Source organism: Corvus cornix, chromosome 2, assembly GCF_000738735.6.
Source record: "Corvus cornix cornix isolate S_Up_H32 chromosome 2, ASM73873v5, whole genome shotgun sequence".
Lineage (NCBI taxonomy): Eukaryota > Metazoa > Chordata > Aves > Passeriformes > Corvidae > Corvus > Corvus cornix.
In genome coordinates this window covers 60993718-61012674 of record NC_046333.1, presented here as the reverse complement: position 1 = coordinate 61012674, position 18957 = coordinate 60993718, and the positions used below count along the sequence as shown (strand labels likewise).

Sequence of the window (18957 nt, the reverse complement as noted above, 5' to 3'; positions counted from 1 at the left end):
TTCTTTCCATTCCTGTCACTATGCAATCTTAAATGAACAGAAGTAAATATATGAAGAGATTTTTAAATATGGCCAATTTGGACATTGAATAAATAATTAGAAAACTAGCCATTTTGTGAAGTAGCCACAAGTTAATACGCTCGGAAAAAAATACTTATTGTTATCAGCTTCTTTTATTTAGAAAGAACATGCTTGTTTTAAATTCAATTTTATATAAAATAAGAGTTTGGCCATGTAATTTCTTGTTGGACAAAAGACAAGAGTTGCTCAGGACTTACAAATATGGACTAATTAACAAAATGTTAGAATCATAGAATCATAAAATTAACCTGGTTTGGAAGGGGCCTTGAAGATCATCTTTCAATACAGAGCTGATTCCCTTGTGGTCAGGGACACTTTTTGCTAGATCAGGCTCCTCACAGCCCAGCCTGGCCTTGAACACCACCAGGGATGGGGCATTCGCAGCATCTCTGGGCAACCTGTACCAGTGCCTCACCACCCTCCCAGTAAAGACGTCCTTCCTAATATCTATCTATCAGTAAGATAAGTATGTATTGTTCCTACTAACAACTCAAAGAAATAGAATTTCCAATTGACCTACATTGTGGCTTGAACATTCAGAGTCTGAAGAGTTTGTCCACGGCAGGGCAGGGAAGGTGTAGCCCTGAATGTGTTCATGGGCTTCTGTGTCTCTCTGTCTCTGTGACAGCTGTGATGACTCAGAATATTAACCAGATCACTTTTAATACTACTTTAGCTAAGCAGCTGCGAAACAGATAGCTTTTCAGTTGTTTAGATTCCTTTTTTGTCATTCTCTTGTATCTTTCTTTATGAAATTAAAAAACTCATAATTGTGCTAAAATAGGCTGTAATAAAGCCAGTGCATGCAAGTTTTAAACAATTGTTTTAGCACTGTAATTTTTAAGCAGTTAATGAAAGTCATTGTTTTAGATCTAGTCATGTAAGTGTAAAATTATGAATGTCTGCCCTATTAATCAAGTTGCTTTTGAATTCTAAAGAGATTCTGAGGTAGGAGTTTGCTCAGTGAGACATAATCGTTTTTCCAGCTCAATACAGACCAGTCCCATTATTCATGTTTTCTTTTCAATAAGAACTCACACTGTAATTCTAAGCACTTATGATAATTACAAAGGACATTTTTTCTTTTTCTTTTTTTCCTTTCCTTTAAAATGCTTCTTTTTCCTCCATTGGCATTATAACAAAAAGTAGAATATTATAACCATTTTAAATTCTAGTTGGGACACTTGCATTTTGCTTGGCAAATTTTATCCATTTTCTTGCTTGACTATGCTGTACAGCTGTGTTGTTAAACTGCTGTTGCATATGCCCCAGGTTTTGTGCTATTTCAGAGCTTATGAAATATGTCAGTTGTGACTGTCCTACAAGGAATTTGCTTACTGTAAAGGTGATTTTTTATAGATTAAAATTTGGCTTAGTGTATACTTATCCAGATAAAGCCTGAGGCAATCAATAATTGAAAACATAAAGAGATTAAAAGGCCATTATATATATACACAATTAGAAATGCAAGTATCATTGCGTTCTTATAGAGATGGAGACCTTTCTGGCAGTTGGTATTATCTAATCTCTTACATGAATACCTATGATGGCTGTGCTTATTCTGTTATGGTAATGAAAGTCTTAAGCCCTCAAACCCATCTCTGGTGTTTCACTCTTCCTCTGAGCTGGCTCCAACCTGGAGCAATGCAGCATGCTTGTGTAGTGGGAAGCCAGCTCCATGAGGAGCTGATTGGAAATTAAGCTCCTGTTTGCTAAAACTGTGTGATGAAGCCAAGGCTGGGTTTATTTATTGCTTACAAGGGCAATATATAGGTCTGGTCAACGGCTTTTGTTGCAGTTTGGCTTCTTACTTGCTGTGTGACTGTAAGCCAGATTCTTTCAAAAGTAGTCAGTTGTTTTGGTCTTTCCAAATTTTCAATATGTAACCATAGTGTTTTGAAATGAGTGCCCTAAAAACCTTGTGACTCAACTCAAAGTAAACGTAGACACTTTGGTTTTAGGACAAAAGACACCTCAGCTCAGCTGATGCCCTTTTATGGCTTCAAAGTTCTCCAAGTAACCGCAACCACCACATTGTTTGGGAGGAATGTGAAAAGCAGATGAAGATATGACATGATATGATACGATACGAGATATGATATGATATGATATGATATGATGTGAATGCCTATCATTTCCTTTTGAGACCTACTGAAACCAGTTGGTTCCTTTGCCCTCAAATAGCTACCTCAAATATAATGAACTTTCCATTGGAAATGCCTTTTCTCTAAATAGTCAGTAGAGGCATAGATATATCTGTATCTCTGTCCTTAAAATTCTGGATGTGTCTTCTCTCTCCATGAATTGCATGTGGAATCAATGGCTGTGTTAGCCAGGATGGATTCCTTAACCTTTCTCTCCCTACTCTGACAGTTTTTTGTACAGAGTAAAATAATTGATCTAAGCAGATTGGATTTCAGACCATACTTTCACTTTAGGGTAGTTTAGTGTAAGAGGTGATTCATCTGCTTTCTTATGTCCCTCTTTTTTGTTTCCTCTCTTTTTGGAGAGGGTGTAAAGACTGATGCAAGTAAGAGATCCTGTTATCAGTAACTGGAAATTGAGATCCCAAAAGAGAAGCTGCTGTTAAAGGTATAAACCATACCATCTATTTTTTATTCACTGATACCACTCAGTGTTATGTGCTTTTGGATTTAAGATAATTTTTATTTGTATCTGCATGACCTGGTAATCACTGAAATACTACTAGGGGAGGAGATTAGACAGAAAAGTGTATTCTTGTCATACAAGTAGCTGGTAATATTTTAAAGCACCAACACCTGTGGTGCTAATAGTTGCAGCCGGAATTCATACAAACATGCCTGAAAGTTACTGATGGAACAGATACTGCACAGTGTGACTTTTCATAAAGTGGCAAAGCATCAAGAACACACAATGAATGATTTCAGTATGTTATTAGACCCATGAGTACTCAACAATTGTTATCATGGATTAGGCGGCACTTCAGAACCTTGAGATAGTTGTCGATTTTGTGGGAATCTCGGCGGAGGCAGTGCAGCAGGTTGTAAAAGGCAAAGAGTCTGGAGTCCTCATCAGCAAGCTGCAGGGATGGAAGTCCGTCCCATGGAGTGTAAATGTCATTTCCGACCTCCCCAGAATGAACCTAAATACACAAAATGGTACTAATAGTAAATGATAGTGAACCTGACTGGATGTAGAAGGCAGCATTTAAAATGCTGTCCTTGAAGAATGCTAGTTACTATTGTATGGCTTCTAATGTGCTTTCTGTTGTGCCTCACACTATTCCATACAATGTTCCACATCTTCATTCAGATTTTGAAAGAATTTGTCAGATTTTCTGGTTTATTTCCCTAAAGCATGTAAAAAGCATAACTGTCTCAGTAGTGTTTTAAGAGAACTAGTGTGCTAGCCAATATTCAGGGAAACCTGACTTTGCAAAGAAATCAAACCTTCCTTCTTGCATGGACTCATCAGGGACATCTCTCTTTGGCTCCCTCCACCTTCAAAACTTTGTTAACACTTGTTCTTAGAAGTTGTTTGTGTGAAACCAACAGATTTGCCTCAGCCCTTATCAGACAAATCTCTCAATAATACATATTCAGAAGTACTGGGCTTCAGATTCCATTAAAAAAAATACTGAGTGATACAATGACCTCTAATGTTAGAAAACTACATGTAGGAACTCATGTAGTGAGCTAGTATCTGTGGTGAAGATTGGTTTAATTCTCCATGTTTGAAGACAATCATTCATTTTCTCATATCGCATAAATCTACCTTTCATAGCAAGAAGGAAGTCTGTGCCTACTGGTGCTTGTGCACCATCCTTATTTCATACAAGTTGTACTTTGTAAAGACACATAGGAGAATATGTGTCGCTATAATCCAGTTTAAGCAAAAGGCAAAAAAACCAGACCCACTATGACTCAAAAATGTGGTTTGACACTAATGAATGTGCCAGTCTTATCTCTTTCAGTAAATAATGTGAATGAGAAGGTGGTGACAGGGCAACTGGAGCAGCACCTAACTTACTCTTATCTGGAATCCTCACCTGCATCCTTTTTACACATGGATGTGTGATAGAGATGTATTTGATTACACTGATAAATGTATTTGTGGCCTGGATGGTATAAGGTTTCTGAGTGAAGAGACACCTCACTGAAAGAGAGACCATGAGCAATCTAGTGGAAAGTGGTGGATACAATGATGGTGGCACTCTTCATGCTGTTCAGCTGCTCAGAGCAGTGAAGTCAGAACCTCTTGTCAACATCTAACTCACTGACAGAATGATAAATTCAGCGACTAACAGAGGCCCCTTTAAAAATAAACAAGCAAGAGCTGGTTTTATTCAGGAAAGCTTTCAATCAATTACTGGTAACAAGAGCTATTCAAGTATGGGTTTTGTGAAACAACAGCCTTGTTGTCTAAACTTACAAATATAGGGGGAACCAAGTCTGACACAGAGTCCAGAGGAATCAGTGTGGTGTGAAAAGAGAAATGAGAGATATCAGGTTTACTTTGCTGTATGCCACATCTTTGCAATAGCCCAGACTCCCAGAGCTGTTTTAAACACAGTATCTGTTTCCAAAAACTATGCATAATACCTATTTGTATACAGATAAATATAAATATGCTAAAACACACACACACACATATATATATGTGCATATGGAAAAAATGGAGATGCCTTGTTAAACAATCAGGATTGCAAATTGAAAATACTCAAAGATAGAGTGACCACAGCCAGTCCTAATGATTACACCCTCCCCTGAAGCATGACTGGGAGTATGATGGATTATTCTCTGACAATCATATCACATTGTCTCTTTAGAAATTGCAAGATAGCAGAAGAAAAGAAAGCTGAAAGAAGAAAGCTGAAAAGTTCTCAAACTCAACTATTTTGTCTCCCTTTTTTATCTTCACATCTACTGTTTCCTTTCATATTCCAGGCAGGGAGAGCCTATCAGTGTATGTGTCTTCCTTAAAGCAATAGGCTGGAAGGGTGTTAAGGACCTAATACTTACCCGCCCAACGATTTTCTCCATTCCTTCTAGAAGTCGTTTGTTTTGTTCTTCAATCTCCACAGCCTTCCAGAGAATGGTTTCTGGAGCTTCTTTGATTCTTTGTACTTCAGAGGCCAGATGGATCAGGGGATCATTCCAGGAGCGCAGAACTCCCAATATTAAATTCAGTAGGTCTTCATGCTGCTCATCCATAGTAAGGAAAGGCAGTTAAAAGAAGAAAGCTAAATTCTGGTAACATGTTTAGAGCAGTGTCCTCAGACACTGTGATTTAGGAACTTATTCCAGGACCTATCACTGTATGTGCCCTATAGCCTAGTCTTAGATAGCTCTATGCAATTGCATTTTTGAAGTTTGTCATTGGTGCCATCATGTTCTACAATATTTGCACAAGCCGTATTGCAGCGGAAAATATAATCGAATACTCTCAATATTAAGAACTAGCAAGCATAACTATGTCTCATCTCTGTGAAAGCACACCCAGAACTCCTTACCTGATTTTTGATGAACATTTTAAAATCCACTGATCATTTTTTTTTTTTTTTTTTTTTTTTAGGTTTAGTGCTGACTGGAAGGTGCACATTCTGGGAAACCACTAAATAGCTTTTATTGCCTCTACATAATTCATCTGTCCTCCCCTTTGAACAGTAGTGCTTCCAGCAGTAGCTCTCTGGTTTTAAAAATTGTCCTTTCTTGTGGTCCGTAGGAATTCATAAAGCTTATGGTTTAAGGTAGTGGCAGTATTAAACCTTTTCTTCTTTGCTAGATGCACAACCCAGGGCTGTGAATTCTATTGCTCCCAATAGAACATCTGAATGACACACAGAGAAGCTGGCAATACTGTGGGATTGAGAAGATACCACCACCACCATGAAACTGATAGAGATTTCACTCTGGAACAGCCCCATTTATATCACTCTGATATTTTTCTCTCCTGAGAATTTTCAAATTGTATCTGTGAGCATAGGCTGAACAAGATTATCTTCATCTTCATTGAAGTTTATGATTATTACAAATGATGTATGTATGTAGTGTGTTTCTCTTTACAGATATTTTGCAGATTTTCACACTAGAGTCTTTGTATTTGAATGATGATGTGACCACTTTTGCCTACTGGTAACAGCAAGAATATATTTTCAATGCTTTTTTAGTAATGCCAGTGTTTTGAGTTACTGGAAAACTATTTATCTCTGTCTACATACAGCGATGTGTTTTTATGTTTGTAAATATATTAATTGTTTATAAGATGTTTTAAAATAATGTTTAAAAGTTGTAGTGTTCTCAGCACTGCACAAGCATGGTACCTGGCATTGCTCCATGAGGTAGTATTTTAATTGGAAATAAGATGCAGTGATTACATGTACCATACAGGAAATGGAAGGTATGGTGAAAGTCACTGGTACTTATATATGCTGTATGGTTTGCAACTTAGTATCAGCAAATGTTAAATCAACTTTGGCTTTTTGGTGCTTTCCTCTTCCGGGCTTTTTTATTCTGATAGAGCTGATCTCCCTCTCACTCTGACTGCTGCCTAATTGTTCCATAACCCTCCTTCCCTGCCTTCCCCTGTTCTGTCTTACACTGAATGACCCTAGAAATGAGACTTACATGAATCTGCTGAGCCTGCTCCTTATCTTCAGGAGTGGTTAAAGATGCAGTGTGGCAGCTATTGACAGCTTTTGCAATGAAACCCCGGCCCTGGGCGTAGCGTTCATCCTGCAGATCAGCACGGACAGGCATTATTGAGACAGAAAGGTAAGAGCTTCTGCTCAAACACTGTGCTAGCTAATTGTTGTTCCATAGCTTTTATCACTTCTTTTATGCTTTAATGGTCAAAAGTTTCTGGTGAGTCTCTAGAGTGGAACTGGAACCCAGCAAAAACATATGTTCCACAGATAAAGAGTGATGGGAAAATGGTATCTTTTAATAGAGGTGCTGGGGATCTTAGCAACATTCAGGACTATATACAGATTTGGTCACCATCGGGACTATCACTGTCTGTGCAGCAGTCATATTTGTTTACTTATTGTATGTTAACATATGTTTGTGATTAAAAGTATTAAATTGGTGTTTTATATTTTCTTGCTCTCAGGAAAAGAGTACTTACAAATTCATTGAACATTTCCGAAGAGAGGAAGTGGATGTAGTGTGAAAGTTTAACTGCTCGGTCAAAAAGTTCCTCAAGGGAAAGTTGGCAATTGACAGATCCATTGGGGCAGATTGGCAAAGAGGTCACTCCTTCCTTTGTCAGAAGCATGTGGGACACCAGAAGGACCACCAGCAACAAACCTGTTCCAGTTTAAAACACAGCAAAATAGGCTCACATTGACTTGCAGGTGCATTTAGAAGTGGCTGTCAGAGCCAGGTGCTGGGTGATTTGGGCTGTGCTGTGATACAGCTCAGAGTACCCCCTGTGCTGGCTGCTGAACAGCAGTGGAGAACGGACACACTGTAATTCTGTAATTCTCTCATCCTTTCTCCCCTCCGTCATCCTGATGCTATAGCAGAGCCTGTTACAGAGTTTGAGGAGACAAGGTAACCTGTGCTGCATGTACAGTGTATTCTGAAGTATTTTACTGTGTGTCTGAATTTATACCATAGTGATAAAAAGAAGAAAAATCAAATCAAACTTCTTCACAGTGCAAATACAGATATATAATTATATTTGCACAGATACATAAGTTTGGAAAATAGATTGGTCTTTTTATTTTTTTTCCTTCCTTTCTTTCTTTCTTTACTTTTTTTTTTTTTTTTTTTTTTTACTCCTCCTCCCAGAGGTCCTTTTCTTCTTTGAAAACATTTGGAGTTAAAATTAATTTTTGTGAGAGAGTGGGGTTAGGTCACTCTTAAGGTTGTGATTGTCCTGGGAGTTTCTTCAAAAGATTTCCAGCAGCTGTGCTTCTTTGCTCGTTACAGTTTAACCCTAAATTTCCTACTTCTAAGAAATCAGTGATAGTTTTTGTCTTTTCTCCCTGAGCTTCTGAAACTGATATAAAGAACTTCTCCTTATCTAAAGCACAAAGCCTCATCTGTTTAAAACTTTCCATATTAACTTAACAGAGTTAAGTTTTTTATTCAGTGAAATAAAATAGACAGAAAAAAACAATGGAAAATAATTAAAAGAGAATATTTGGTAAATGAATGTACTTGTTCTGAGACTTTACTTCTGGAAACTGACCCGTTACCTATATTGGTTCACTAGAGTTATTTATAATGCTAAATTAAGTGTATTTCATAAATCAACAAAACTATCCATAATGATATAATGTGATGTTTCTTTCTAGCTCTACATTAAAAAAATGTGGATTTACGCAATATTGAAGTAAGCCTTCCTTCTCCCCCATGGCCAAGGTACATGCTGCACGCTGCAGTTAGGAAAGTACTCTGAGGAATAACTCTATGAATAAGAAAACCTGAGACTTGTTGGCTTGGAAAGTTGACAACCATTAGGAAAACATTAATTTGAACATTAATACATCACCTCTAGACTTGTGGATAATGACTTCCAGTCATAGCCTTCTGAGTGGTGTAGCAAACCTGTCCAGATCCAAACTTTCACATGAAGGTGTGACATCCCTCAAGCCAATTTTCTGTGACACTGCCCAGTGCAAAGGTACTCTTAGAAGACAAAAGGAATCAAGTTCCTTTCTTCAGGTTTCACCCTATCTGGAAAACTAGGGGGCTGGAAGACCTCAGTTTCTAGATCTGTTACATTTCAGCTGCCTCCTAGTTCAATCAAAATGGGAAGAAATATAAAATTTATCAGCAGGTGAATGTCAAAAGTCTTACCTTTCAGTGAAGCCCCCTTGGTGCTCATGGTAGGGATCCTGTATGATGACTTGCTTTACCAGAAAGAAACCTCAATACTTGCTGTTATTCTCTGCACATACCACTTTTATATACACCACCCAGGGTCCATTTTGCATACATTCAGCAGGTCGTGGAGTTTGCCTCGATAATTACAAACATCAAATTGCCTTTCTTCCACATTCATATTCAGTATTTTTTTGGTCCTTTTTTTTTTTTTTTTTTTTTTCCTTTTAACTGTGAGAGGGAATTTCATTAGTAAGTTGAGCTATGGGATCCCAAGTTTGATTGAATGAAGAATGTGTCAATATTTTGCCCTGAATGAGGTAAAAAATGCCATTGATCCTAGAAATCTCCAGTTCTGAGACAGGTATTCTCAACATTTCTAGCGTGCTGTTCCCATTACCCACAATACTCTTCTCATCCTTTCTTGTTTCTTCAGCCACCTAAGCTTACTTACGTTAAAATTCTGGCTATTTGTGGGAGGCAAACAGTGGTTTGCAATGTCCCCATTGAGAGAAATAGCATAAATTGTACAGAAATTTATCCAGCATAAAAGGAATGCAGGCTCCTGGAAAGACAGGTCACTATCTGTAAAATTATAGATATGACATTTCTGGTAGGTTAAAAAATATGTTGCACAGTACAAATCTCGGTATAACTGATCCTCAGTCTGAGAGATGTTTAGAGAAATAGGCTGAGTTTTTATATTGAAAAAGTAATAATTTAGAAGAACTGAAGAAGTAGGAGTTATATGTTTACTGCTTAATCTGAAATGTCTCATGAATAAGTTAGCATTATCTAAAAAGAAACAAACCCCACCTCTACAAACCCATGAAATTATTTTCTATATTCAAAAACCCTCTGCGTAAAAGATGGGCATTTCCACCACATGCAAAACATGTGCTGTCGTCAGCAGTGAGGTTTGTTCTCAAATCTGATGCGTCTGTGGTAACCTACAAACCAGCCTCAGCAGGTTGGCCCTGGTTTCTCCTTGTGTGAGGCTCACCTGCATGAATATGTTAGCAAATATATAACCTTTCATCTGTTTCTCAGGTCCATTTACCCATGAAGAAACTTTCCAAATTAGATGGTCATAATGAATAAGGTATACGGTGTTAACGAATTTTCTTGCCTTTAGACAATTTGTTCCATACCTGTAGAATGGATATACATACAACTCAGAATCCTTCAGTGTTTCATAACTGTGGACAGGATTCTGAACAAGGGAGAAGAAAAGTAAAGCATTTAGGGAAGGCATTCTTTGGGAAACAAGATGCTTAGGCAATAAATCAGAGCTGGTAACAGGAGCTCTACCTTTGCTAAGTTCTAGGATGTTTTTTAGAACAGTTTGTTCTGCTTAGAGGCTGCACTGTTATTGGAAATTGAAGTTCTGCTGAGTAAACAAAGCAGTTGTTGTCTGCAGCAGGAAAAGTGGCAATTTGATGAAGGCAGTAATACTAGAATGGGGCCACAGCAAAAGCTCTAGAAAAAGCAGTTGTCTCCTAAACTGATTTAGTGGCTTATGAGCTTGATTTAATTCAGCTTCATTTGAAAACCTGCCCCAATAAGATTACAGGTGAGACTGAAAAATCCTGGTATCTCACATTAGAAGAGTCCTGTGAATTAGATGAACAGTTCAACCCACCTCTTGCTCTTTCATTTACTAGTCTCCTTTTCTTGGCATTCTGAGGGTTTGGTAGTGGGGCCAAAATAAGGCACACAGTTAATTAATAGTCGGGACTAGATAACAAAGGCAGCAGGTAAACTCCCAAGGCTGTCTTTTCCATTTTTGGAGAAGGAGACCTCTCTGAGGCCTGACGGCATCAGCTGAAGTCAATATCCTCATATGACCTAGCTTGGAGAAGAACATGTCTTTTGCTGTGTAAATGTAGACAAGCACCTTAAACGTAGATCACAGGAGAGTGGTTTATTTGAAACAATTGCATGACATTTTAATTAAAACATTCTACCACAAAATAATATACTTTAATTTTCTCTTGCACCTTTCATCCTCAAATACTCTACGAACATGAATGGATTAAAATTGTCAGCAATCAAGAATCATAGGCAGGAGAGAAGACACTCTCCATAAAGTAGATAAGTATAAAGGTGAAGTTCTTTTGCCAGGTGTGAGAACTGACACAGAGGTTAAGTTTATTTGTATCTGCACAGGAAGTCTTGGGGGAAAAAAAAAAAAAATTCCTGATTCTCAGACCTGCATTTTAGGTGAAGAACATAATTTCTTACTAGTACGAAAAAAGAAAAACAAAGGTGAGAGAAAGAAAAGAGAGGAAAAGTTATAATAACCAGAAATAAATATATTAAAATACTAATTTTCTTTTATAAATTAGGGATTTGGTTCTATTTAAAAGTTGAATAAAAACTTGAAAGTAGCTGAAAATGCTTCCTTCTGCCTTTTGAAAGGGACCTGGCTTTATAGAAGTATATGGAAGAAGTAGTATGAAACTTGGCATCCCATTGTCTCTGATTATTCTCTGAACCATGGAAAGGAAGTTCATCCTAGCCCCCAGTAGCCATCTAATTTTAACAATAGCTCAAGACAGCACTGTAAATAGCCGGAGAGTTATCAGTACTGAGGGAAAAGCCTCTGGAACAACTTGAGGATCTACAAAGCAGGGCTGTGATTAGCAGCATATATATAAAAAATTATCACATTCCTTTTATCTTCAAGATCTTTCCTGGAAATTAAATGAGTAGTTTTTACCACCCAGTGTAAACAATATAACAAAAGCAGGACTTACTATAGGCAGACTTTATTGTATAGCCTTTAGCTCATTATTCATGCTTCATAGGCATTACGTGTAATGTATCGATATTACAGATAACAATATTTAGTACTCATTTTTCACTAACCTTATCTTTCCATCTCATATCAGGTTGAAAACCATAAATTAGACTGTGGCATCTTGATTAGGACCTATTGATCAGTACTGAAGATCGAATATTCCTATTTCATTTTACTTTATTTAAAGTTTTTGAGATATGCTAAGTCTTGTGTCTAATTGATGGCTAATGCAGAAGAATGAAAAATCTTTTCTAATAGACTAGCTCCTTACTTAAACTACTTAAGTAGTTTAATTGAAGACTGGTAATATCACTTGATTTTGACTTTTACTTACTTGGAAGTATCTGTCTTTAATTACAGAACATTAGTTGATGCAGAAGTTTGAAATGCCAAATTTTTGTTATGTTTTTGAAAGATGACTCCCAAGTGCAGATCATGCAAAGCTGAATGTTCAGAAAAATATTCCTGTATGTGATCTAAATGATTGACTCTTTGGATACACAATAATAAAAAAAAGGATTTGTGTGTTCTTGTGTTCTTGTTTTGCACATGCAATGAGATATACAAGGAAGGCCAAGGCCCCTCTGGAATTAAATCTGGCAAAGGATGTCAAGAAGAACAAGAAGGGCTTTTTCAAATACATGAATAACAAAAGGAAAGCTAAGGATTATGTGGGCCTGTTACCAAACGGAAGGGACACCCTGGTAACAGAGGATGCAGAGAAGGCAGAATTGCTGAATGCTGCCTTTGCATTGGGACATGACCAGCCTTCAGGAATCTCTGACCTGGGAGCCCAGGGTAGAGGAGTGTTGGAAGGAAGGTTTTCCCTTGGTCAAGGATGATTGGGTTAGAGAACAACCAGGCAAACGTGATGTCCACAAGTCCATGGGCCCTGATAGGATATATCCACAAGTGCTGAGAGAATTGGTGGACACCATAGCAAGCCTGCTCACAATCACCTTTGAAAGTTGGTGGCACTCAGGAAAGGTGCCTGAGGACTGCAAAAAAATGTCACTCTGGTTTCCAAAAAGGACAAGGTAAGAGGACCCAGGGAACTACCATACAGTCAGCCTCACCTCAATCCCTGGAAAGGTGATGGAGTACCCCATTCTGGGGGCCATCTTTGTCCACATGGAGGACAAGAAGGTGATCAGGAGTAGTCAGCATGGATACACTAAAGGTAAATCATGCTTGGCCAACCTAATTGCTTTCTGTGATGAGCAAACTACCTGGATAGATCAAGGGAAAGCAGTGGATATTGTGGAAAGCAGCTCTGTGGAGAAGGACCTGGGGGTCTTGTCTTTTATAAAATAGTTGCTAAGTTATCCTGTCAACTTTACTTAGTGGTTGGCTTTGAAAAGTTGAAAAACTGTTTTATCTGGATGAAAACCAAATCCTCAGAGCACTTTAAATTTTCATAAAATCATAAAACCATATAATGGTTTGGGTTGGAGGGGACCTTAAAGTTCATCTTGTTCCAACCCCCTGCCACGGAGAGAGGCACCTTTCACTAGACCAGGTTGCTCAAAGCCCCATCCAAACTTGTGGAAAATAAATTTGGAAGAGGAACATAAACAGAATATTTTGTTTCAATCTAGATAGATAGTTTTAAATGAAAAATGTTTTGTCTTTCATGATAACTCCCTATAATGTCCATGAAACTTTTGTGCAAAATTTAAGTGATCTTCTAGGAGTCTGTTAAACAAGGACTCTTTCTTCTCCCATCTTCATCATATAGGGAACAGGAGAATTTTAAAAACATTCTTTCCAAATGTTTGTCTCAGCAAAACCAGCAAAATGGGGATTTAATCCTTTCTTAGTGTGCTCTCTGCATGCAGGCTGGTAAAAAACAGATAAGAACATAAGGAAAATAACTCCATACGGAGAAAAAAAAAGGTGGAAATCTTTGGGAGATTTTCAGTTTACTTTTAATTCACATACCAGTGTGGTTTCATTAAATTTCAGAAGTAGAAATAAAAATGAAATGGCAGAACATGTTTTAAAAATAATTTATCAACACTGCCACTATGATGACATACATCTAAGTACACCATGAAATATTAACTGTGAATCCCAAGTAGAATTCCAGCTAATGATAGCAAAAACCCAGGGGACTTTGCAAAGAATGGAGTAAAAGCTGACTAGTATATATTGGTCCTGATACTTGAAGTTGTTTGAAGCCTGTGGCTCAGTGCTCCCCAATGCTGTATCTGTGTATTATCAAATAACTTGGCAGTATGAATTTGATCTGGATCACGCATAACTGCATTATGGCACTTCAGCTGAATTATTGAGAGACCACGTTACAGTACTTATCCTGGCCTGATACTTGATACCAGATTTATCTGACCCTTGGAGGTCGGATGATAAGGATCTGACATCTGCTAGGACAGAGATGCACTACAAAACTTTTGGTATAAATGTGAAATGGCAGACTTAGCCCATGCTGGTTCAGCGTTTAATGTCATGTGGTTTATTTATAAGGTATTATTTATCCAGTACCTTAAATCCAATTTTCCTTTACCAGAGGTGAAAACTAGTGATTTTGAAAGTGAAGACAAAGGGGAATCTCCACCCTCCAAAAAATCTTTAGAATGGATTACTGGGACCATTGCTGTGTAGTTGAGATTTTGAGTAGTTGTGACAGCTTCTTCTGTCTATCCAGTTTGAGTCTTGTTCTGCTTCTGGGATGGTGGAATAACATGCTGTGCCATAGTTGGCCTAATTGCCAAAGCTGTGAGATACAGCCCAGTCCAAATGAAGAAGTACACTTTAAGCACACTTTAAGATACTGCTATAAAAACATCACTTTTTAGTGATGTTTAGTGTTTTAGCTCTTAGTCTCAAGAAGAAGTATGCTTGACTCTGAAGCACACTGAGCACCATAGCTCCAAAGACTGAAGACCTCGTGTTTTAAATAGTTTCTATGTTTTTTGCTTGTTTTCCCACACATTAGCTTTTATGTATGATTTGTTTCCCTTGACAATGTTCAGCTACAATCATAGCTACAATATGCTACAATCAGGTTATTTTCCATAAGATCCAGATTTTAGCTAATCATTCTTCAGAATAAAGTAGAATGAGTTGCAAGATTTTACTTAGGGTAGGCATGCCAAAGTGGAATTTACTAGTGGGCTGGGTAATTATTGGTATTGGTTTAAGTGTTATATTTGTGTAGCACATTTCTAATAAAAAGTAAGAAACAGTAAAATTACCATCAGAAGGCTGAAATTTTCCTGCCAGTAAGTGGGGAACAGGAGAAATAGAACTTGGTTTAAGTATTTGCATATTTTTAATTCTATGGATAAATGCATCATTGGAAAAATATTTCCTTAAGTGCTTTGTGGAACTACAGTCTGTAAAAGTAAGAGGATGTTTTTTTCAATTGCAAATACATTGAAAAGAGTACTGAAGTGTGCACAGAGATTTTAAGCACATTTGAACAGGAAGGTATTTCCAGTTTGTGGTAAGCATGCTTCTGTTTTAGCATGCAGTGTTTGATTTTAGTAATGGATAGTAACACAAAATGGCAAATGGCAGTTTTGTCCCGCTCTTTAGAAGTGCATTTTGTGAAGATGCATTTTTCCTCCTGATGTGAAATGCATGTGAAATGCTCATTGGTCCAAAAATTTCTGATATATATGTCAGGATTGAATGGAGAGTAAAAGGTGAGTAGAATTTTTTTGGGGGCTGTGGTATTAGCTGAAAGCAAAATAACAAGCAGAGATCTATTCTGATCTTGCTTTTTTTGGAGGATCTTACTTTTAGCTATGCATTTATCAGAGGGAGGATTCTCATTCAGAGGATTGCTCAAAATCCTCTGTTTCATAATGGAATGGAAGTAATACTGAAACAATGTGATGTTTACCTTATTGTCTTTAAGGAAGCATTCAATGTCAGTTTTCTCTGAGTGATTTCAAAACCTATCACATTTTCTTTACTTCCTTTGTTCATAACTGTCTCTAAACCTAATATATAAAAAAACCCCAAACATACAAAACCCCAACAAACCCTTAATGGATGAGGTATATGTGTATCAGGCATCTCCTCTCCCATAGGAAATTTGGAACCTCAAATCTTATTTAGTATCTCACTAGAATATTTCTTCTATTCTACCTCATTTTTAAAATATTTAAGTTAAGCTTGTCATATTTATTGAACCCTGGCTAGAAATTAATATTGACATAGATTTTTTTTGAAAGACATGTGAAATTATTTTAGTAAAATGCATTGAGCTACTTCCTAAAACTATTTTCTTTGAGGGAAAAGTGGGAAAATAGTTATTCTGTTACTAGATATTCTGTGCTATTAAAAGGAATTCTGCTACAAGGTAAAAAATGCATGGAAATACATATAGATATATACAGCAGGAATAGGCCATGGTAAGTTCTGTGCCGAGGTTGTCAACTATTCCAGGGCATCTGGCAGGATTTGCTTATAACTTCAAAACTTATAGCTGATAGCTATATTGGACATTAATTAATATAAGCAAAAAAGAAATGAATGTCAATAAAAATGAAAACAACTGAAGCTTTTAAAGGAAACATTTTTAAACAGAAATAGAAAAAATATAGTCAAGAAAACTTTTTAGTAGCAGACATCTCTAACCAGTCCTTAAAAGGTCAAATACATTAAATTGCACACCTGCAGCACATTTTTATGTTTAAAAATTCATTAAAAAATATTGAAGGTGCATTTTTGTTCAATCTCTTCTTTAATGAATATATTTGCATATAATCACAGCTTTTCTCCTTTAGAGCTTTCTTACTCATTTCCTAAGTCCTCAGTCTGTAACCTGATCTTGTGGGATTTGCAAAGCTGAGGCCAAAGTCACCATGGAAATGTCATGACACTGCCATTTTCGGAAGTGCCTGGTCATTTTAAGTGGCTGACACAGTGCAGCTTCGTGGCTGAGCAGGAGCAGGAACGTCAAATAAACTGTGCAACTCACTTCATTAGCCATGGATTTTTGTGTAAACAGGAAGAGGTAAAGGAATTGTTGCCTGTTTTGTCTATGTATTTTACTTTGGTTTTTTGAAGTGCGATTATAAATTCATTATTTGAGCTTCCCTTCAAACACAGCTCTTCCCAAGGCACAAAGGCTTTGATATTGTTACAGTCCTCCTTGGGAAAAAAATCAAAAAACACAACAGCAACCCAATAGGAGGGAGCAGAGTGCAGCACAATCTTTGCATGACTTTCTCCTTACAGATTTTCTGATTTGGCTGTGGTTTCAAAGCTTGGGGCTAATATTCCCTGTGGAGCATATTTCAAGAGTGTTTGGCTTTATACCTGTGAAATACATCAATACTATCCCACCTTCTAGACAGCAGAAAAGATAAAATTTTCCTAGTGAATAAAATTAACTTCTTTCTGTCCTTCATAAAAATGAATATGCTAAACAGAGGTAGTTGATTAAAAAAAATAGACTTAAAGTAATTCTAATTAAAGGACTGAAGTTTTATTCAAATTATTATATTCTTTCCTTTAAAAAAAACCTCAACATCCTGCCAACCTCCTTAAACTTACGAGTTTTTAAATCAGTCTTTAGAAAGTAGAGGAGAGACCTGTATCAAAATAATGCATTTTTACGTTTGTATTTGCTGTGAGGGATGCAATCATAGTATTAAAGATTTCTAATCTACTCTAAATCTTATAATAAAAAAATATTTCAGTTATGTGTAGGAGAAAGAGAGCCGGGTTACAATTAATGATGATCGAAGAACAGAACATCTCAGTTTTTGAATATTTATTTCTCATCTTTATAACAGTGGAGCAAAAGAATAGGTCATGTTGGCTTGCAAAATTAAAAGTGTGGTATGAGTTTGCAGCACATTTTGCCACTATGACTCTTGAGTTTGTGTGTAGACATATCCTGTAGCTGGATCGATTATTCACACATGGCTGTGAGCTGATGATTCCAAATAATTATATGGGGATGAAAAGATGGCAGAAGGTTTTTTTTACTTTACATCAGACTTGTTCTGGAGAAAAAATCATCTTAAGGTAAATCAGTTAATGTAACTCGAAAATTCTTCCTGTTATAGTCAGTTTATCTTCCACAAAAATTTCTTTCCTACATGGATCAGAAATCTATGGCTGTTAAAAAAAACCAAAAAAGAAAATACAAACAAAGAAAAAACCCCAAACCCTTTTCATTTTAGGCAGTGTCAGTAGAAATAAACCCTTTTACTTCTTAGAAATAGTGATCATCAGAAGAACAGAAAGGCAAAGTGGCCAGTCATTTTTACGGTGCTCTGATTTTACTCTCTACCTTGTATGAACAAGTATGAAGGATTTGTAACTACACTGGCAGTAACAGAACCTGCAGGTATTTGTAATAAAGACCTCATTAATCCTGTAAAATCTTAGTGTGAGGTAGAGCTGCTGTTAACCGTTCTCACTGGGCTAGATGTGAAGAACCTTCAAAGCCTGTAAACATGCCAGCAGTAACTGACTATTCTTGTACATTCCCTCCAGGCACCTTTCACTTCACAAAGGTTTTAATTTAGATCTCTTATATCTTTAAAAGCCTTAAAAAAAATTTCTCCTTATCTTCTTTTTGGTTTTTTTTTCTCTATTTTCTTCTATTTAGAACATGAATCTGTGAGGAGGAAAAAAGACAACAAAAATCCTTGACATCTGGAGAGAATTTGAAATTGCTTTTTGCCTTCTGAATTGAAACCTGAAAGTTTTTTAAAAAATATGAGTAAAAGGACCAATCAGCAAGAGATAGACCTAACTTATCTGAAAGGCCCGTGTCAGTGTTCAGTGCTCTCCACTGGAGATTTTGTGGAGGAATGTGATTAGTCTGAAGTTTTTTCCTAAGAACATCAGTTCAGAAAGTCCTGTTAAGCTCTGAATAAAAGCAGACACAATTTCTATCACATTGTCCAGGACTGCAGACATGCCTCTAAACGACAGTGGAAGAAAAAGTATATAATTAGCATAAAACCCTTCAGAAAAATATTCTGCAGGTGTTTCTGTTTGTTCTGTTTTCTGTAGGAAGATGTCCCTAGTGTTTCTGTTTTGTGGTAAATCTAAGGTATTTTTGGGACAAGTTCTAGAGGTTTGGAATAAAATCAGTAGAGGACATGTTGCTATCTCTACAGGAAGAGTTTTAACATTGTATGTTCTAATACCTTTGGAACTATGACTACTTCTATAACCCTAATGGAGTGTGACTTGCCAGTATACAAAGGCATAGGTCATGTGCATAAACTGCACATATACTTATGCTCTGTTCTGAATCCCTATTTT

At 36.9% G+C, this 18957-nt stretch overlaps 2 protein-coding genes across 11 annotated transcripts in view; one reads left to right on the top strand and one right to left on the bottom strand.

The window, feature by feature from the left end:
- Positions 1 to 12226, top strand: part of LOC109145069 — a 301323-nt gene extending 289097 nt beyond the window's left edge. For all 10 annotated transcript variants that reach the window (XR_005601585.1, XR_005601582.1, XR_005601579.1 and 7 more), the window contains 2 exons: positions 5638 to 6836; positions 7174 to 12226. The gene's annotated coding sequence lies outside the window, so the exon portion shown is untranslated. The remainder of the gene's footprint in view (positions 1 to 5637; positions 6837 to 7173) is intronic.
- Positions 2720 to 9235, bottom strand: PRL (prolactin). The gene is made up of 5 exons (XM_010402914.3): positions 8871 to 9235; positions 7189 to 7370; positions 6690 to 6797; positions 5085 to 5264; positions 2720 to 3205 (listed from the first exon to the last, which is right to left on the bottom strand). The coding sequence occupies exons 1-5, from the start codon at positions 8896 to 8898 to the stop codon at positions 3014 to 3016; spliced, it is 690 nt and encodes a 229-aa protein (XP_010401216.1). The 5' UTR covers positions 8899 to 9235; the 3' UTR covers positions 2720 to 3013.
- Positions 12227 to 18957: the final 6731 nt, after the last annotated feature.